Source organism: Bufo bufo, chromosome 2 (genome assembly GCF_905171765.1).
Source record: "Bufo bufo chromosome 2, aBufBuf1.1, whole genome shotgun sequence".
Classification (NCBI taxonomy): domain Eukaryota; kingdom Metazoa; phylum Chordata; class Amphibia; order Anura; family Bufonidae; genus Bufo; species Bufo bufo.
The window spans coordinates 201016256-201038772 of record NC_053390.1 but is presented as its reverse complement, the minus strand read 5'-3'; the positions used below and the strand labels follow the sequence as shown (position 1 = coordinate 201038772).

The following is a 22517-nucleotide window of genomic DNA, read 5'->3' as shown; positions in this document are numbered from 1 at the left end:
GAGGAATTATTTTCCCATCCATTCCCAGACCTTACCGATGCGCAGCCATTCTTGGCATCGGATGAGAAAGAGGAGGTAGCAACGACCGCCTACCAGCGGTCTGACGACAGTACCCAGATCAGCCCAAGGAGGGTGGCCCCGCTGTTGCTGCCTACTCTGAGATCTCTAATGTCAGTGGTGGTAAAGGTGACGATGATGAAGTGTCGATAGACGTCACGTGGGTGCCCACAAGAGAGGAAGAGGAGGGGAGTTCAGGGGGAGAGATGGAGCATCAGATAAGGAGGAGAAGCAGGCAGAACTCGCAGTGCACAGGAGGCAAAAAGCAGACTGCAAATGTATCTGGAGCGAGCCATCAACCATGCACGGTCACATATTGCACTCCCAGGATGCCGGCACATGGCTCCACAGTGTTGCCTTTTTTTAACCTGTCTGCTGACAATAGTGTTGCCATCTGCAACCTGTGCTGTCAACAAATGAGTGGCGGCAAGCCCAACACACCTAGGGAAGAACGCCTTAAGAAGGAACCTGGCCTCCCATTCCCGAGCCCAGTGGGAGCAATGCCGTCAGAACCCACAAAGCCACACTCCACGTCCTGCCTCTTCCCCTTCTCCTCTCTCCTCCCATTTGTCCTCCACTCCACCTTCCACCGTGCGGGTGTCGCGTTTATCTGGCAGAAGGCAGGCTTCCGTGGACAAATGTTCGAGCGTAAAAAAGTTGATGACGCCGGATAACCCTCTTGCCCAACGGCTGACCGCTGGCTTGTCGGAACTTCTAGCCTGCCAACTACTGCCATATAAACTGGTGGACTCGGAGGCCTTTAGAAAATTTGTAGCTATTGGCAGACCACAATGGAAAGTCCCCGGAAGGAAATATTTCTCCCAGAAGGGCATCCCAGAGCTATATGGCCATGTTCAGCGACAAGTGAATATATCTCTGGCACACAGTGTCGGCGCTAAGAAACATCTGACCACAGAAATGTGGTCTAGCAAACATGGGCAGGGAAGGCCCATAACGTTTACTGGCCACTGGGTGAACCTTCTGACGGCCATCAAGCATGTAACCCGTGGCACCCGTGTGGATTTGGTGTTACCGCCACGGATTGCATGCAGGCCTGCCTCTTCTTCTCCTCCTCTTACTCCATCCTCCGTCTCCTCCTCGGCTGACTGCTCCTTTTCCACTGCTACCGCCTCTTCCGCTGCACCCCCCAAGCTCCCCAGAAACTATTCGACGTGCCAGGTGAGACGTTGCCATGCTGTACTGCGGCTGTTGTGCCTGGAAGCCAAGACCTACACCGGTCCTGCACTGCTTTCAGCTCTGCGGTCACAGGCCGATCAGTGGCTAACCCTGCTCAATTTGACAGTTGGTAAAGTGGTGTGCGACAACGGTGCCAATCTGCTGAGCGCGCTGAAACAGGGAAAAATGACACGTGCCGTGCATGGCACACGTCCTGAACTTAGTCGTGCAGCGATTTGTTGCCAAATACCCCGGGGTCCAGGATGTCTTGCGGCAGGCCAGGAAAATCTCTGGCCATTTTAGAAGATCTTACACGGCCATGGCTCGCCTTGCTGACGTTCAGCGGCGAAACCACCTGCCTATCAGACGTCTGACTTGTGACAGCCCGACGCGCTGGAACTCCACCTTGTATATGCTTGATAGGCTGTTCCAGCAGCAACGTGCCGTTAACGACTACCTGTACGAACTCTGCGGCAGGACAGGTTCTGGGGAGCTTGGTTTCTTTTCACCGTGCCCGTGGCTGCTCATGCGCGACGCATACAGACTTCTGCGGCCATTTGATGAGCTCACCAAACTGGTCAGTCGCAGCCAGGGCACCATCAGTGATATCGTACCTTACACCTTCTTTTTGGAGCGTGCATTGCGTCGTGTCATTGATCAAGCCGTCGAGGAGCAGGAGCTGGAAGATGAGGAAGTCGCAATGCTGAATGAATTCCCAGGGGGGCTACTCTATCTGAGACAAGTCAGCAGGAGTCTGAAGAGGAGTCAGAGGAGGATGGTGGCTGGGGGGAGGAGAAGGAGGAGCAAGAAGAGCAGGCTTTGAGGGGATCCCTGGTGTTGTCCGTGGCTCCACCCCTTCCAATTCAGTGTAAATGGGGGCCTTCATGCTCCAGTGTTTGAAGAGGGACCCCCGTAAAAAAAAAGCATAAAGGGCAAGTACCAGTACTGGGTGGCAACATACTTAAACCCCCGGTACAAACACAAAATGGCGGACATGTTACCATCATCACAGAGGGCTGTCAGAATGCAGCATTTCCAGGCCTTGCTGCGAGAGATGCTGCATTCTGCTGTTGCGCACGCTGGCAGAGGCATTTCCACCCACAGCAAAACAGGTGCGGGTACCAATCCTACTGCACCTGCAAGAAGAAGGCGGTTTGAAGATGTGTTGGTCACTTCGGATATGAGATCATTCTTGCAGCCAACCCATCGACAGCCGCCCTCTGGATTCCGCCTCAGGGAACGCCTAGACCGACAGGTGTCCGACTACATCGGGTTAACGGCCGATGTGGACGCTCTGAGAAGCGAGGAACCCCTGGACTACTGGGTGTGCAGGCTTGACCTGTGTCCAGAGCTGGCAAAATTTGCCATAAAACTCTTGACTTGCGCCACGTCGAGTGTCCTGTCCGAAAGTACGTTCAGCGCAGCAGGGGAGATCGTGACCGATAAGCGCACCCGCCTAGCTCACAACAGTGTGGACTACCTCACATTTCTAAAAATGAATGAGGCATGGATCTCTGAGGAATTCAACACCTGTGACGACCATGTGTAATTGAATTTCCTCATGCCAGCCCACACATATCCGCCACCACACAGAACAAAGAATGGTCCTTGTCTTCTGCATATACAGTGGCATAAAAGGCCTTTTCTGTCAGGTGAATGTCTAATTTTTGGGGCCTCTACTCCTGTTGCCTACAGTAAAATTGTTATCCAGTGAACGCCTAATGTACCTCCAGCCACATAATCTCTTGTTCTTTTCCGTCAGGTGAATGCCTAATTTTTGGGGCAGTACTGGCCTACAGTAAAATAGTTATCCAGTGACCGTCTAGTATACCTCCAGCCACATAATCACTTGTTCTTTTCTGTCAGGTGAATGCCTAATTTTTGGGGCCTGTACTGGCCTACAGTAAAATTGTTATCCACTGACCGTCTAATATACCTCCAGCCACATAATCACTTGTTCTTTCTAAGAGAGTTTCCCTTTAAGACGCATAAAAATGGCCCCTGATTAAAATATATATTTTTTGTGGGAATTTTTGCCATTGATCCCCCTCTGGTATGTCACTGTCCATGTTGTTGGACCATTTGTGCACTTCTAGTAAGTATTTGGTGCCTGCAAATATGACTTGAAGGTTTTTCAGGTTCGCCTGCCATTTAAGTGAATGGGGCCCGCTGCGAACGTGCGGTTTGCGAACATTTGATCGCGAACGGGCGTTCACATTCACAAAACGTCCTGGAAGATCTTTGTCCATCACTACGGGTAGGTGGGCACAGATGTGTTTTGATCAAAATATATTGGCTGAGAGCCTCAGATTTTATTATACCAAAGTGAGTACCTAGTCCATATATAATGTTTGCATCTATTGTGTTAGTGCATTATTTTTCGTGATTTAAAAAAAAATCCATATACACTGGCTCACGTTCACACACATAAGGCCGCAGACAGCACGCATCACACAAAACAGCAAACATGGGAACCACCCACAGCCAGTACGCAGAGTGCATGCAGCCAGTCTGCACAGCAACCAGTGTGACAATGAACTGCACTATGACAGGTAAATTCACATTAAAGGGGTTGTCTTAGTTATTACTAAAAGTCAGCCAAGGCAGCATTTGTCATAAAATAATACAAGAATATACAGCATATCCAACCTATTTTAATCTCCGCCAGGACATCATCTTCTTGGCTGAAGTGGCGATGTTTTCATATACCCCGGATATTACTGCAGCCAAACACTGGCCTCAGTGGTTTCCAGCACATAACCGCTGAGGCCATTGTCTGGCTGCAGCAGTCACATGGAGTATATGGGGGCGTAACATAGCTCAGCAGGGAGGATTGGAGCAGCGGTGCTGGAAGCAATGGGGGATAAAATAGGTTAGCATATGTTATTATATCACAAATTCAGTCTTGGAAGAATTTAATACTACTTTTGATCAACAGAATTTTACTCTTTGCAACTTTTGGCCGCCTGTGTCCAATAGTAATGGGCCAATTGTGGCCAACCAAGTATGGCCGACTACTGCCAACAAAACCTCTGCAGTCTGTCACCGAAGACTTTGAAAATCAAAGCACTAGATGTTTCATTGGTGTCTTCTGCAATATTAGAATACTGGGAAAGCCTATCTTTGCAGTACTGAAGAAGCATATTTTTTCTAACTTGATGATCAGGCTTCTTTATTGGTCATATTTCTCGCTGACACATATAAAAAGTGTGGCAAAAAGTCTGCCTCTGACCATATCTAATAATGCACTATTGCCACTACATATCACTAATTTCCAAAGCAATAGTATGAATAAATAGCCAGGGCATATGAAGAAAAAGATCAATGAAAAAAATTTGGGGTTGATTTTGATATGGTTACTTTCACATCATCATTTTTCCTTTCCGGTATGGAGGTCCGTCATAGGATCTCAATACCGTAGGGAAATGCTTCAGTTTTGTCCCCATTCATTGTCAATGAATGGAACGTGCCAGAATGCATTCCATTCCGTTTGTGTCATGGGGATGTAGAGCAAGACGGATCCGCCATGAAACACAATGTAAGTCAATGGTGCTGGATCCGTTTTCTCGGACACAAAGGAAAACGCATCTGGTGCCCATTGACTTACAATGGTTTTAGTGCCATTTTAGAGATAATACAACTGGATCCGTTCATAATAGATGCAGACGGTCGTATGATCATTAACTGAAGCGTTTTTGCTGAACCCTGCCGGATCCAGGGAAAACGCAGATGTGAAAGTAGCCTAAATCGTGTCACTGTAATAGAAAGTGATGTATCAGATTAAAAAATTAAGAAATATAGATATTTGTATATTAATATGTGTGGCGAAACCAACCTCGCCACTGGGTTTCGGAGGGACCTGGCTACCAGCCTCTTGCCTCGGGATTATGGCCCATACTAACTTTAAAGGAGAAGACAGACCGGCCGCACAGCTTAAATCTGTCTTTGCAATTGTATTTTGTTATGTGAGGGTACCCAGATAGCTAATTGTATTGTATTTGTGTATTCTGAGTGCCATTCACCTAATGATATGCACTCAGACTTGAGCTATCTGGGAATATGTTAAATGTCTGTGTTTGCTGTGGGGGTGTGACATTGTGTGTTTGGGTGGTGATTCCTGTCCTGTTGTATCCACATGTGTATTGGCGATTTCCCTTTGTCCTGAGAGATAATTGAATTACTCCTCGGGTGTCTCCAGGGCAGAGAGGAGGAAACCATGATGCATTGTGGGGATGTGTTGTGTCTGTGTATCCTGAGTGCTACGTATCTGTCCTGTGTCACAGTCTTCCTTCTGGTCCCCTAGAGGCGTGTACACCAGATGGGGACCTACATAAATACGGGCGGGTAGCCCTCAATAAAGTGTTCCTGTTTTACCCTTTATCATGTTGAGGCTGATATTTGGGTAACTGATCAACACTGGGGGATTGCTATACGCTGGGAGATTTGCTATACTCCCCTGGCTATAACTACTAGCTCTTTTAAGAGCTGTTCCTGCTCTCTGGTTTTAGGAGAGGTTCACCCACTGGAGCCTGGAGCCTTGTCGTAGGTCCAGGGTGGGTAGGAGACGGTGAGACCTCAACCAAGCTTCGGCAGTTCGTGGGGTCTGCAGTGCGTACGGTGTCAAGTGGAGTGCTTGGAGTCCTCGGAAAGCACTAGGAGCATCCATTCAACGGAGGTACCCGGTCGGGGTGCTAGGAGATCCGTTACAATACAGGGAGTGCAGAATTATTAGGCAAGTTGTATTTTTGAGGATTAATTTTATTATTGAACAACAACCATGTTCTCAATGAACCCAAAAAACTCATTAATATCAAAGCTGAATATTTTTGGAAGTAGTTTTTAGTTTGTTTTTAGTTTTAGCTATTTTAGGGGGATATCTGTGTGTGCAGGTGACTATTACTGTGCATAATTATTAGGCAACTTAACAAAAAACAAATATATACCCATTTCAATTATTTATTTTTACCAGTGAAACCAATATAACATCTCAACATTCACAAATATACATTTCTGACATTCAAAAACAAAACAAAAACAAATCAGTGACCAATATAGCCACCTTTCTTTGCAAGGACACTCAAAAGCCTGCCATCCATGGATTCTGTCAGTGTTTTGATCTGTTCACCATCAACATTGCGTGCAGCAGCAACCACAGCCTCCCAGACACTGTTCAGAGAGGTGTACTGTTTTCCCTCCTTGTAAATCTCACATTTGATGATGGACCACAGGTTCTCAATGGGGTTCAGATCAGGTGAACAAGGAGGCCATGTCATTAGATTTTCTTCTTTTATACCCTTTCTTGCCAGCCACGCTGTGGAGTACTTGGACGCGTGTGATGGAGCATTGTCCTGCATGAAAATCATGTTTTTCTTGAAGGATGCAGACTTCTTCCTGTACCACTGCTTGAAGAAGGCGTCTTCCAGAAACTGGCAGTAGGACTGGGAGTTGAGCTTGACTCCATCCTCAACCCGAAAAGGCCCCACAAGCTCATCTTTGATGATACCAGCCCAAACCAGTACTCCACCTCCACCTTGCTGGCGTCTGAGTCGGACTGGAGCTCTCTGCCCTTTACCAATGCAGCCACGGGCCCATCCATCTGGCCCATCAAGACTCACTCTCATTTCATCAGTCCATAAAACCTTAGAAAAATCAGTCTTGAGATATTTCTTGGCCCAGTCTTGACGTTTCAGCTTGTGTATCTTGTTCAGTGGTGGTCGTCTTTCAGCCTTTCTTACCTTGGCCATGTCTCTGAGTATTGCACACCTTGTGCTTTTGGGCACTCCAGTGATGTTGCAGCTCAGAAATATGGCCAAACTGGTGTCAAGTGGCATCTTGGCAGCTGCACGCTTGACTTTTCTCAGTTCATGGGCAGTTATTTTGCGCCTTGGTTTTTCCACACGCTTCTTGCGACCCTGTTGACTATTTTGAATGAAACGCTTGATTGTTCGAAGATCACGCTTCAGAAGCTTTGCAATTTTAAGAGTGCTGCATCCCTCTGCAAGATATCTCACTATTTTTGACTTTTCTGAGCCTGTCAAGTCCTTCTTTTGACCCATTTTGCCAAAGGAAAGGAAGTTGCCTAATAATTATGCACACCTAATATAGGGTGTTGATGTCATTAGACCACACCCTTCTCATTACAGAGATGCACATCACCTAATATGCTTAATTGGTAGTAGGCTTTTGAGCCTATACAGCTTGGAGTAAGACAACATGCATAAAGAGGATGATGTGGTCAAAATACTCATTTGCCTAATAATTCTGCACGCAGTGTATGTATATGATATTTGTATCATGTTAGAAATTCGACCATCAGGGGACAACTGTCATATATAGTCTAAGTATCTGTTCACACTGGCATCGAAGCTTCCCTTCTGACAGATTGGTCAGATTTCCTAACGTGTATGCTTCTAGAATCTGTCTAAAAAGGGGTGCAAATTGGCACAGCTAGGGTTTCTCCACTTTTTCCAACTCGCTCGAAAAGGGGCCAGGCTTAGCGCTATGAGGCGAGGAATGGCCTAAAACACACCATTTTGTGCAAAAATTTTACCACAATTCTGGAATAAAAATCTGTCTCCAAGTAAGGCTACTTTCACACTTGCGTTTGGTGCGGATCCGTCATGGATCTGCACAGACAGATCTGTTCAGATAATACAACCGTCTGCATCCATTCAGAACTGATCCATTTGTATTATCTTTAACATAGCCAAGACGGATCCGTCTTGAACACCATTGAAAGTCAATGGAGGACGGATCAGTTTTCTATTGTGCCAGATTGTGTCATAGAAAACGGATCCGTCCCCATTGACTTACATTGTGTGTCAGAACGGATCCGCTGCAAGCAGCGTTTTGGTGTCCGCCTCCAAAGCGGAATGGAGACGGAATGGAGGCAAACTGATGCATTCTGAGCAGATCTCACAAACGGAAAGCCAAAACGCCAGTGTGAAAGTAGCCTAAGCCAACCGATAGTTAGTACAGAGTGTGACAAAAGTGTTTTCCTCTTGGTGCAGGTCTACACAGCCTAAATTTATGCCATCTACAGGCCAAGTAAATCTGGGCTAATGTTTTTAAACAGACTGACATGCCAGCATCCGAATAAACCTGATGAAAAGTAGACCAAACAAATACAACTGGTAGACTTTATCATCAGAAACATCAAACCGAATCAATGGTGACATTATTGGGAGAGTTACTCTCAATTTTCTATATAAATTACAAAACAGGGTGACCTAGAGTCAGGTACTAGCGTGAGATGAATGGAGCCTAATAAAATAGCCATGTGGTCAACCTGACTGTGGAAGGTTTAAAGAGAATATGTCACCACCAGTTGTGGGACAATCTGCAGGCAGCATGCTATAGAGCAGGAGGAGCTGAGCAGATTGATATATATTATTATGGGAAAATATTCAGTAACACTTGTCATTTATTCATTTAAATCTCTGAGTTTTCTGATTTCAGTTGTACACAGGTATTATCAGTTATTGATAGCATTCTCTGTGTAAGTGTGTATACATAGATAGCTGTCAGTCACTGATAGCTGTACACAGGGGAGGTATTATCAGTGATTGATAGCATTCTCTGTGTAAGTGTGTATACATAGCTGTCAGTCACTGATAGCTGTACACAGGGGAGGTGTTATCAGTGATTGGTAGCATTCCCTGTGTAAGTGTGTATACATAGATAGGTGTCAGTCACTGATAGTTGTACACTGGGGAGGCGATATCAGTTATTGATGGTATTCTCTGTGTAAGTGTATACAGAGATAGCTGTCATTCACTGATAGATGTACATGGGGGAGGTGTTATCAGTGATTGATAGCCTTCTCTGTGTAAGTGTGTATACATAGATAGTTGTCAGTCGCTGATACCTGTACACAGGGGGTGGGTGTTATCTGTGATTTATAGTATTCTCTGTGTGTGTATACATAGATAGTTGTCAGTCACTGATACCTGTACACAGGGGGTGGGTGTTATCAGTGATTGATTGTATTCTCTGTGTAAGTGTGTATACATAGATAGTTGTCTGTCACTGATACCTGTACACAGGGGAGATGTTATCAGCGATAAATGGCATTCCCTGTATAAGTGTGTACACATAGCTAGCTGTCAGTCACTGATAGTTGTACATGGGGAGATGTTATCAGAGATTGATGACATTCTCTGTGTAAGTGTATATACATACGTAGCTGTCAGTCACTGATAGATGTACACAGGGTGGTGTTATCAGTGATTGATATCATTCTCTCTGTAAGTGTGTATACATAGATAGCTGTCAGTCACTGATAGTTGTACACAGGGAGGTTTTATCAGTGGTTGGTAGCATTCTCTGTGTAGGTGTGTATACAGATAGCTGTCAGTCACTGATAGCTGTACATTGGGAGGTGTTATGAGTGATTGATAGCATTCTCTGTGTAGGTGTGTATACAGATAGCTGTCAGTCACTGATAGCTGTACATGGGGAGGTGTTATCAGTGATTGGTAGCATTCTCTGTGTAAGTCTGTATGCATAGATAGCTGTCAGTCACTGATAGCTGTACACGGGGAGGATGTTATCAGTGATTGATTGCATTCCCTGTGTAAGTCTGTAAACATAGATAGCGATCAGTCACTGATAGTTGTACACAGGGGAGGTGTTATCAGTGATTGATAGCATTCTGTGTGTAAGTGTGTATATATAGATAGCTGTCAGTCACTGATAGTTGTACACGGGGAGGTGTTATCAGAGATTGATGGCATTCTCTGTGTAAGTGTGTATTCATACGTAGCTGTCAGTCACTGATAGTTGTACACGGTGGTGGTCTTAAATATCAAAAGATTAGAGGTTTAAATGTATAAACGGGAGGTTTTACTGAATATTTTCTACAAAACTCCTACTGCTCTATAACATGCCACAGATTGCACTGCATTTCATGGTAACAGGCCCTCTTTAAGTAGAAACTGTGGAAAAAGGGATGGCTGGTGAAACGAAAAGAGTGTACGAACTGTACAGCGCCATTTGGGCTCAAATGTCAATTTTCTAAGTCACTCATTAGTCAAAAGGATGTGAAAGAGGTCAGCTCTGTTCATGTTTCATTATTATTGCTTTCTCTCGGAGGTACTTTATACATCAGGAGTTTTCCAATGTACATCTTAAAAGGTTTGCCCCATTGCAAGCACTTATCCTCTATCCACAGCGGGGTCCAGGCACTGCGGCCCCTGCAATCACGAAAACAGAGACCCTGCTTTAATCCATTTAAATTGAGAGACAGTTATGCATTTGCTCTGCTGTTCCATTCAACTCTATAGGAGTGCGAAGGTAGCCAAGCACTTGTATGGTAGGGGATGTCATTGTAATGAGGCAAACAATGTCACCCGGAGTCACGCTATACAAATATATACTGCATACTGCACAGTATACTTATTTTTTACTGTATGCTTCTTCCAGAATACCGTAGTATACTCCATGGGAAAAAAGGTAAGTCAATGCATACTTGCTGGGTGTAAATGGCATATAGGTGGCCAAGGATACGTTCAGCGTATGCGCCAGGAACGAAGAGCAAGAAGCAGAGCTTTACTCTATGTTTTCTTTTTAAAATCTAGTAAGCTTTCAGTAGCCTATTGGTAGTATATAGGAATTGGTTGGTAAGTAGCATTTTATGAAAGAAGCAAGGCTGTAAGATGGGGCAAGCCAAAGTATAATCTTGGAAGTTGCTGTGACTAACGATTAGGCATTTTTGCCACGTCTGCATAATGGCGGCAGGCCTGGGATCAATTGGGAATAAAAAAAGGGAATCATCAGAAGCGATATGCACACAGAATTTGTGAATCTGATCTTAATGATAGACTACAAAGCAAATGATCAACAATTAATATCATGTTCCAATTTTTCAGGTAGGGCATGTGTTAAATCTGAAGAGTCACATATTAATATACAAAAAGACATAGAAACTAGTGTGGTGAATAAGACAAGGGGAGTATTTTGGGGGGAAAAACACTTAAAATGGGGGGGGGGGACACATAAAAGGGGTTCTCTACTGGGGAATAATTTTTATCAAGGGGCTCAGAGTAGGTTAAATATAAAAATGTGATACCTCACTTATTCACTGCCACCCCTTTTCAAAGGCCTGCTGGATCCTTGCTGGTCTTTGCTTCTTGGTCTTGTCTCCACACGCAGGAGATGTCAGCCATTCATTGCGGTGATCAGCCTCAGCCTGTGATTGGCTGAGCAGGTATCTCCTGGCATTTCCTTTGTGTCGAGACAGGACCAAGGAGCAGAAACCAGTGGGAACCTATTAAACAGTGAAATAAGAACAGCCTCTCATCCCTCTCCTCCCCCTCCCTCACGGCCGAACGAACTCTCGCGCAGGCGCAGTACCCACTGAGGGCTGCGCCAGTGCGATTTGCTGGAGACTGAGGGAAGAGCGAGCATCGGACGTCACTGGGCTCGGCGCATGCCCAGTGACGAGGATGAAGCTCCTGCCCTCAGTCTCCAGCAAATCGCACTGGCGCAGCCCTCAGTTTAGTGCAGGTGCAGAGTGCTTGAGTGATGTGTCCATCAGCGGCCAACTTATGGACAGGAACTTTATGCAGACAGCACAGATTTGACAGACAAGGGGGCATTGCTTATGAAATATAGCCACGTGCCATATAATCATCTTATATACACAATGGTCACAAGTATCCAGAAAGTGACCAACTCCTTGAGGGTTCCATTACTTCTAAGGTGGGAGATAAGCAACTACCATCCACCTCATCCACCGCTTATGTTAAGGAAGACTTCACATGTTGGATCACCGCTTCTCTGGATCTGTCAATGTCTTAACGTTCAGATTAAGGCCTCTTTCACACCACCGTTTTATTTTTCCGTTTACGGGCCGTTTTTGCGGTCCGTATACGGAACCATTCATTTCCATGGTTGCACAAAAAAAATGGAATGTACTCCGTATGCATTCCGTTTCCGTATTTCCGTTTTTCCGTTCCGTTGAAAGATAGAACATGTCCAATTATTGCCCGCAAATCATGTTCCGTGGCTCTATTCAAGTCAATGGGTCCGCAAAAAAACAGAACACATACAGAAATGCATCCGTATGTCTTCCGTATCCGTTCAGTTTTTGCGGAACCATCTATTGAAAATTTTATGCCAGCCAAATTTTTTCTATGTAATTATTGTATACTGTATATGCCATAAGGAAAAACGGAACGGAAAAACGGAACAGAAATGGAAACACAACGGAAACAAAAAAAACGGAACAACGGATCCGTGAAAAACAGACCGCAAAACACTGAAAAAGCCATACGGTCGTGTGAAAGAGGCTCCCAATACTATATTAGGCTAAATGCACACGATCAGGATTGTGTGCGGTTTTTCCGCGCAGATTTCAGTGCAGAAAATCCGCACTGTAGGTCATGCACATTGTATTCTATGAGAAATTTAAATTCTCATGTACACAATGCAGATTTTTTACATGTGGATTTTTACCTGCGGTGCAGATTTTAAAATCTGCAGCATTTGAAATTATTTATGTTTACTCTGAGTTTATTGGCAATACCAATTTCAGAAATGAATAGTGACATTTGCCGTACAAGAATATTACATTGGAACCATTAGGGTCCAGCGCATAAAGTAACAATGAGAAAGTTTATATAATACAACTAATACAGAAAATGTATATAATCATCAAAAAGTGAATACAGATATAGACTCTCTTGCATCATTGTATCCATGTTAAACACTACTCATGAAGCATTGTGGCCTATGTAGCCAATTAGCAATCTCAGTATATTCCTTGTGGCTATACGTTTCTCTCACTGAAAAATTATCACCATTTAGTAAGACAATAACATGGGGAGGAACAAAGAAGACGTAAGGAAGGAGGGTGATGGAGAGGAAGACAACATTGAGAGATGCTAAAACAGATGGACCTGACCTAAAGATACTGTGAGAGATCTTATAAGTTCTAAAACTCATTACGCTCCTAGTAACTCAACAAATTCCGATGAGTCCAGAAACTGGAGTAGGGGGTCACAGCTACGTGCAAAGGATTCAGCTCTTTCTTGCTCGTTTGCTATCAACTCTTCCATACGAAGTATAAATCTTAGTTCTCTTGACCATTCAAGCAATGTGGGTGGAGAGCTGGACTTCCAATGTCTAGGGATAACCATCCTCGCAGCAGACAGGAAATGTCGCAGAACCCCTTTCTTGACCTGGGCAAGAGAGCCAGGAATCAGGGATAGTAGGGTAAGTTGTGGAGTGTTAGGAATCGTTCTGTTTGAGGATTTGGCAGAGATCTGCAAGATTCGCTCCCAGAACGAATGGATTTTCGGACAGCTCCACCAAATATGTAATAAGGAACCCCTATCATTCTCGCAACTCCAGCATTTGTCCGACACAGTAGGGAACATATGATGTAATTTAGGCTACTTTCACACTAGCGTTCGGGTGTCCGCTCGTGCGCACCGTTTGAAGGGGCTCACGAGCGGCCCCGAACGCATCCGTCTGGCCCCAATGCATTCTCAGTGGAGGCGGATCCACTGAGAATGCATCCGCCTGCCAGCGTTCAGCCTCCGCTCCGCTCAGTGAGCGGACACCTGAACGCTGCTTGCAGCGTTCGGGTGTCCGCCTGGCCGTGCGGAGGCGAGCGGATCCGTCCAGACTTACAATGTAAGTCAATGGGGGCGGATCCGCTTGAAGATGACACTATATGGCTCAATCTTCAAGCGGATCCGTTCCCCATTGACTTTCAATGTAAAGTCTGAACGGATCCGCTCAGGCTACTTTCACACTTAGAAAATTTTCTAAGTTTTAATGCAGACGCATCCGTTCTGAACGGATGCGAACGTCTGCATTATCGGAGCGGATCCGTCTGATGAAACATCAGACAGATCCGCTCCGAACGCTAGTGTGAAAGTAGCCTTAGTAGGACAGTAGTACCATCTCAAGAGAATCTTGTAATTCTTTTCTTTGACCTGTGACGCCAGTGAAATTCCATGGGAGAATTTGAATTTATTTAATCTCTGTTTTCTCTATAAATTTTTTCCATTACCTTTTCTCCATTAATTTCAATGGGGAGAGGAAAATCTGCATGCAAATCCGCACCAATTGATGCAGATTGTCCGCACGGATTTCCCTGCGAACACCTGTGGATTTCAGTGCAGATTCCCCGCACATAAATCCTGAATGTGTGCATTTACCCTTAGGCCCCTTTCACACGGGCGAGTTTTCCGCGCGGGTGCAATGCGTGAGGTGAAAGCATTGCACCCGCACTGAATCCGGACCCATTAATTTCTATGGGGCTGTGCACATGAGCGGTGATTTTCACGCATCACTTGTGCGTTGCGTGAAAATCGCAGCAAGCTCTATTTTGTGCATTTTTCACGCAACGCAGGCCCCATAGAAGTGATTAGGACTGCGTGAAAATTGCAAGCATCCGCAAGCAAGTGCAGATGCGGTGCGATTTTCACGCACGGTTGCTAGGAGACGATCGGGATGGAGACCCGATCTTTATTATTTTCCCTTATAACATGGTTATAAAGGAAAATAATAGCATTCCTATTACAGAATACATAGTACAATAGGGCTGGAGGGGTTAAAAAAATAAATAATAATTTAACTCACCTTAATCCACTTGATCGCGCAGCCCGGCTTCTCTTCTGTCTTCATCTTTGCTGTGCACAGGAATAGGACCTGTGGTGACGTCACTGCGCTCATCACATGGTCCGTCACATGATCCATCACCATGGTGATGGACCATGTGATGAGCGCAGTGACGTCACCACAGGTCCTTTACCCAGGTCCTGAAGAAAGAAGACAGACGAGAAGCCGGGCTGCGCGATCAAGTGGATTAAGGTGAGTTAAATTTTATTTATTTTTTTAACCCCTCCAGCCCTATTTTACTATGCATTCTGTATTAAGAATGCTATTATTTTCCCTTATAACCATGTTATAAGGGAAAATAATACAAGCTACAGAACACCTAACCCAAACCCGAACTTCTGTGAAGAAGTCCAGATTCAGGTTTGGGTACCAAACATGCCGATTTTCTCCCGCGCGTGCAAAACGCATTACAATGTTTTGCACTCGCGCTGAAAAATTGCGCATTTTCCCGCCAAAGCACCCACATCTTATCCGGGCAAAAAACATGACGCCCGTGTGAAAGAGGCCTTAGGGTACCAGCAAAAGATGCGGATTATGTGTGTTTTTTCCGCTGAAAAGCCACAGCGTAATACAGTACCAACAAAATGAAGGAGATTTCACAAATCTCATGTACACTTTGCTTTTTTCTTCTATGTGGAAATTGACCTGTTGAGCAGATTTTAAAATCCACAGCGTGTCAACTGTTTGTACGATTCTGCACCTTCTGGAGAGTGGTTTTCCCCATAGACTTCAAATAAAAAAATCGGCATCAAAGACCATATAAAAACCACACAAAAATTGCACCACAACCACAATAAATAGTACGGCAACCTGATTCTTATATTGCATATCGATTGTATAAAATATGATCTAATCACATGCAACTAATGCTCTGTGCAAAATGAAGTTTCATTCCATGTGGGTTCTGGTCTTTTTGAAAATTGTGTAGCCTGAAGTCTTATTCTTGTAATGGAAAAACGCTGGAACCCCAGATAGACCAGACGCACCCCATTATAAGTCACTAGGATCTGTTAGTAAAAGAGTCAGTCATACTAATCATGGCTCTGTTAAGTTCCAGTTTATAAAAATGAAAAAAAAATACTAAGGGACAAAGCAGCAGGGATACATAGGGAGATCATCCGCACATAGTTCTAGTATATTCAAAGTATTTGCAACAGATTTTGACACCTCATTCACTTAACTATTCAGTTTTAAAGGGTCGCTAAGTAAAAAATGTTGACATATTATAAAGACATATCTTTAGAATGGTTAGAAGAAGATGAGAGAAGCGATCACCTATCATGCTCTTGCTCCTCACTGCAGAGGATGGAACTGAGACAGGGTGAGACTTCTATTAAAGGGTGGAAAGAGAGCGCGCGATATGGAAGCTTTTCCCTTGCCTCGTATTGTTCTAGCAACTGGTGTGGGGTCTCAGCAATCGGACCCCCACTGTCCATAATTTTTTATATTTTTCTATGACATATGAATTTTTTTTTTGGACAATTCAAAGACCCTTTAACGGCATGCTGTGAATTTATATATCTATAACATGCTTCATCTGTCTTTGTAATGCAGATAATAGAAACATCAGAAAACCCTAGAAAATGCAGATTCTGCAGGTGATTTCAGAATAATAATTCTGTGGTGGAAAAAAATGCAGTGTACATGAGCTTAAAGGGATTGTCCAGCTGTTAACAGTTTTTGGCAGCCTCAAAGAAAATGAGAACAGAAGCCTCTCTTTAGTAAAAGATACAAGACAGTTTGCAAAAAAGCACCTAAAGGACTTTCAGACTGTGAGAAATGATATTCCCTGGTTTGATGAAACCAAGATTGAACATTTTGACCTCAATTCTAAACGTCATGTTTGAAGGAAACCGGACACTGCCTAATACTGTCCCTGCAAGGAAGCGTGGTGGTGGTGGTGGCATCATGCTGTGGTTCAGTTGCTGGGAGACTGGGCCTAGTTGAGTGAAAATTGAATGTAGCAAAGTACAGAGATATTCTTAATGAAACCCAGATCCAGAGGGCTCTGGGCATCAGACTTTTTCATTTTGTTAATAAGAGGTATTAAGTGCAGATTGATGGCCAAATCGACTGATTTCTCAGGGCCATCTGACCATCTATGGGGGTGTCCGGACTTTCCCTCGATCTCAGATGTAGAAGGGAAAGGGATTGTGCTGTTGGATTTCAGCGTGCCCTATCCTTTTCTTTACAAGTAAGATAAGTTGTCACCAGAGGCATTTGGCAAAGACTTAAGGCGGTTTTACACAGGCCGCGCTAAAGCCGATTGTCGGGAAGGTAGCGTTCCTTCCCGACAGTCGGCTGTTCGTTCAGTGAAGGAGACTGCTGTATTTACATGCAGCGATCTCCTTCACAGTATGAAGATGAGGGATTACTATTGCGATCGCTTGTCCCCTTACAGCTGTATTGTTTCTAGGCAGCAGATTGCTGTTGTACGATCTGTTGCCCAGAAATGATGACTGATGTGCCTGCACGAACAACAGGACCACCCGATGAACGAGCGTTTTGCTCGTTAATCGGGTGATCGGCGGCACCTTTACATGGGCAGATTGTCAGGCCGTGTAAATCCACCTTTAGGTTCCGGCTACACGGCGACATATGTAGTGCGACACAAAGGGATATGGCTACATGGTGACATACTGTATGTCGAGTAACATTTGATAGAATGTATTTCAATGGTGTCGCAATGCGACATGCCACATTTTGCGACACGACAGTTGCAGAAAAGGCAGACTTGTTTGGAATATTTTCTCTGCACGTAGCATGTCCCTTAGCAATCCCACTGAAATGTCGTGCGACCAGTGTCGCCATATCCTTGTTCCCCTCTCCCAATTCAGAACACATGCGCGCTCAGCCGAGCCGAGAAGTATGTTCACACTATTAAAATCCGTTGTGAATTCTGTTGCGGAAAACATCTGTTTTCTGATGCAAAATCCACAATCAAATCGCCAACAATAATTTTACATTGACTTCAGTGGGAAAAAGCGCCACCATGTGCACCTGGTAGGATTTTTCCACCGCTAAATGGAAATCTGCTTCTAAAGTGGCATGTTACTTCTAAGAACCAGATTGTTAGTTGATTTTGTATTCAAGTCAATGGGGAAGCAGAAGAAAATTCTTCTTTATTATCCCACCATAAGGAAACCAATGGCAACAACGCTTCTAAAACCTCCTCTAAAAACTCTTTGAAATCCTTAAAGGGGTTGTGTCACTTCAGCAAGTGGCATTTATCATGTAGAGGAAGTTAATACAAGGCACTTACTAATGTACTGTGATTGTCCATATTGCCTCCTTTGCTGGTTTCATTCTTTTTTTTTTTTCATTAATTTTTCCATCACATTATACACTGCTCGTATCCATGGTTACGACCACCCCGCAATAAAGCAGTGGTGGCCGTGCTTGCACACTTTAGAAAAAAGAACTAGCCTATGTGAGCTCCCATGGTCCCGGACACCAGAGAGGCCGGCACTTTTTCCTATGGTGTGCAAGCACGACCACTGCTGCTGGATTGTAGGGTGGTCATAACCATGGAAACGAGAAGTGTATAATGTGATGTAAAAATGAATCCACCCAGCAAAGGAGGCAATATAGATAATCACAATACATTAGTAAGTGCCTTGTATTAACACTCTGTACATGATAATTGCCACTTGCTGAAGTGACACAACCGCTTTAAGCAAAAACTCTTCTAAAATGCTTTTAAGAACTCCTCTAAATCCGCCACCAAATTAGAAATCTGCCACCAAAAATGACCTGTTTTCAACTACTAATCTGCTACTGATTTTTCTGCTGTGGATTTTGCCGTGTGAACATACCCTTACAGCGAAACCCCTCCATGTTGTCCATGTGCTGTAATAGGAAAAATGGACTGGGTTAGCTTTCTAAGAAAACTCCTTAAAATTGATTTATTACATAAAAAATATTTTTTAAATGCTTTGACTTTGTTTTATAGTATTTACACTTATGTAAACCAACAATATGCACTTACAGTTTGTCTTGGTACAATCAGCAGAATCAAGGTTTATGGCTGAATTAAAAGAGACGTGAACCTATTATGTAGATGGATGCTGGACCCTCAGTCCCACTTTCTAGAAGCATCATAGTCCAGTCCCTGATCAGAATTACCTGTTCACTGCCCACCACCAAAATCTGGTCAATAAACGTCCCTACACAAGACGTGACATCTGAAACACGTCTATGGTTTTTTTTCTGGACATGGAACGATAAGTCACTAGTCCAGATATTACACAAACATTTCGTTTTTTCTTCTAGAAAAGTCTGGTATTGATAAAATCTAGAATATCTGGGGCAAATAAGAACATACAAAGCTGAATGATGTTAGAATGATATTCTTCATTTAGAATAATCACACACACATAAAGTCCAATACTTAGGCTACATTCACACAAGCGTATTTTGTTTCCGTGTCCGTTCCGTTATTTTGCTGTCCGCATCCATATGTCCATTTCGTAGCCCCACAAAAAATATAGAGCATGTCCTTTTCTTGTCTGTTGTGAGAACAAGGATAGGCATTGTTACAATGGATCCGCAAAAAAAAAAACGATACATTACGAATTCCAAAAGGACGTTATCTGTATTTTTTGCGGACCCCGAAACACATACGGTCGTGTGAATGTAGCCTTAGGCCTCCAACCGTGCAGGAGTCAATACCACAGCCGGAACCATGCTTTACCCCAAGGTATAAGGCACTACACCTATGCCAATCACAGAATATATGTACCTCTTCAACCATAAGCCATCCATCAACATAAGCTATATCTTCCTAACAGAGGCCACCATTATGTTACCCAACCTCCACTGTATTGTAAGGGAATACTAAAATCAGTAATTTGTATGTCGATACGCACCCCAATTTCCCGACTGTGCAAATGCAAAAAAGCCAAGAAATACACTGAAAGGACTCCTGCGCATGCACACATAATGGAGAGGACTCCAGGAGAAGTCCTCTCTATACATTCCATGGCCAGTATGTGGGCACATAGCAGGGGAATAGGGTTTAAAGGGGTTCTCTGGTAATGCAGATTTTTTTTTTTAGCAAGTATGCGCACTCTGCCTCCGTAAACAGAAGATCCATGTTTGCCACCACTTCAGTCCTCCATAATGCCTCCACTGTGTCCATGTTTCGGGCCCTGGAGCGTTGACATTCTGGCGCAGCGAGGACATGGTCACATGCTCTGCTGCAGCCAATGACTGGCTTCAGCAGTTGTGTGCAGCTTGTGACCATGTCCTTTCTGAAGCCAGTCATTGGCCGCAATGAAGAATGTGACCATGCCCATGAAGCCAGATGTAAACACGCTGGGAGTCGAAACATGGACACAGCGGAGGACAGGAGTGAAGGGGGAGCAGGTAGGTATGAATCTTCTGTTTAAAAAGACTGTGGGCTCTTGCTAAAAAATCTGAACCTCTTTTAGGATAGGGCAGCTACATGGCGACACAAAAATATGCGCGACTTCTCTGCAACTCGCTGTTACGCAACTATTGTGAAAACACAGGCGAGTCGTGCGTCGCGCGTGACTTACACTGAAGTCAATTGAGTAAAAGTCTCATGAAACACAAAATCAAGCATTTTGAGTATCGCGCTGCGACACCATTGACACACATGCATACATATGAAATGTAGGCCTACCCTAATAGGGCTTGCTGGAAGTGACAGATTCCCCTTAGGTCTCATGCACACCACCATAGCCAATTGCATGTGCGCTCCGCATTTTTCAGAACGGAACGTCCTTGTCTCTATAGAACGCCAAAACAGACAAGAATAGGACATGTGCAATTTTTTTTTTTTGCGGTTGCCGCCAGAACAGACGTACGGAGGCGGACCACATCTCTTGAAGTGAACGGGTCCCCGTCCGACCTGCAAAAAATGCGGATAAAAAAAAAATACGTTCCTGGGCATGAGCCCCTAACCAAAGTCATATCTGTGGGTGCCACACTACTAATACACTGACAGGTATTTGGAGCCATTGATAAATCATTTCATCTTGGGCTAAAGTAAATCAGGTGAACAACCCGAGACCCAACTCCCAGGCTTCTGGGAGAATCCAATGTCACCCATTTGTATCCGTCAGCACAGTGACCATGTATGATCAGAGATAAGGGCCTAGCTGGGCCAAGTGTGCTGCCATCCCTGACACTGGCATCATTGTGCACTGCAGAAGAAGAAGCCCTCATGGCAGACAAGGGTATGAGGAGGCTGGGGGCTGCACACACCAGCACCTTGGCGACCACCTGCAGAATGCGCAGGCTCACTCCATTTCACTGCAGCTGCTTAATTTATGGCACTGCACAGCAAGCAGGGGGATATCAACAAACCCACTGGCAGCATGAGGGGGATGGGTGCAAACTCTGTGCCAGTGCTGGCCCTGACCAGGCATGACAGCGATCTCCTACCTCCAGTGTCCTGATCTCCTTCTGTGTCAAGTCGTTGGAGGTGGCACACTTGGTCCGGAGCCCCTCCAGGTTGGAGATGCTGATGTCGATCATGTTCTGGACCAACTCGCACTGCTGCAGGGCTTTCTGCAAACTCAGGGGCTGATCGTCGCTGCTGGGCACATTTTCTTCATCCATTTCTCTCCCCCTTTGCTCTGCGATCGCCCTCTTCTTCCCTCCCACCCTCCCCCCCGCAATGATCTTCCTAAAGGGAAGACTGAGCCTCGGGTGTCAGTCCCCCCGCTCGGCACCCTTCTCCCACTGGTGCACCCCACCCTCACTAGCCCGGGCTCTGCTCAGCACAGGTGCATGGAGAGGGCAGCAGCAGCCTCCACGGTCCAGCCTGCCTCCATTAGAGTGAGGGCTCCTCGGATGCTGCAGCACAGCGGTGCTGATGCTGCCGGCAGCAGGAGGGATGTGGGATGCGGGCTGCACAGGCTCAGGCACACAGGGATCCTAATAATAGTAAGATTAGCAGCAGCAGCAGGTCGGCGTATGCGGACAGCTGCATCTAGCTCGCCTTATCACTATCAGGGGCCCTTTATTGTGGCTCCAGCAGTGGGTGTGTGTAGCCTGGGGGCCCTCAGGGTGACTGCTGCATGAAGCCGGTGCCTGCTGCTGCCGCTGCTGCATCCCCTCCTGCCTCTCTCTGCACCGACATCTTGCTTGTCAATCAAGAGCGCCTTGGACGCGGATGAGAGGAGGGGGCGGAGCCTCGGGGAGAGGAGCGGGCGCGCGCACCTGACACTGCTGTGGAGGTGAGAGCCGCTCCCGTGTGGAGGCCCCAGCTGCTGTGCACTGCCCTGTGCAGGAGGACAATGACAAGAACAGGCTGCCACTGATACATACATGTTCTCCCTTATGTATGGCAGGGATGGCCAACCCGAGGCTCTCCAGCTGTTGCAAAACTACAACTCCCAGCATGCCCAGGCTGCCTACAGCAGGGCATGGTGAGAGTTGCAGGTTTAACAGCAGCTGGAGAGCCGCAGGTTGGCCATCCCTGTAGTATGGGATCATCTGCCACAGCAATCTGGGGGTCAGGATCCTGAGACCCCCCTCCCCAACCAATGGCTGAAGTAGTCACAAAGCAATGGCCATGTAATAAGTTCTGCTGAAGTAATGAATGGCCTTCCATGTAGGATGCGCCTATAAGCACTATGCTGTCAGGACAGAGCAGTGTGGCCCCGGAGACCAGGGAGTGG

General features: G+C 45.3%; 1 protein-coding gene across 1 annotated transcript in view; it reads right to left on the bottom strand.

Moving 5' to 3' along the window:
• The window catches only part of KSR2 (kinase suppressor of ras 2), a 564921-nt gene extending 543468 nt beyond the window's left edge, over positions 1-21453 (bottom strand). Inside the window, exon 1 of the mRNA XM_040416034.1 lies at positions 21277-21453. Coding sequence (XP_040271968.1) covers positions 21277-21453 — 177 coding nt within the window. The remainder of the gene's footprint in view (positions 1-21276) is intronic.
• Between the last annotated feature and the right edge of the window lie 1064 nt (positions 21454-22517).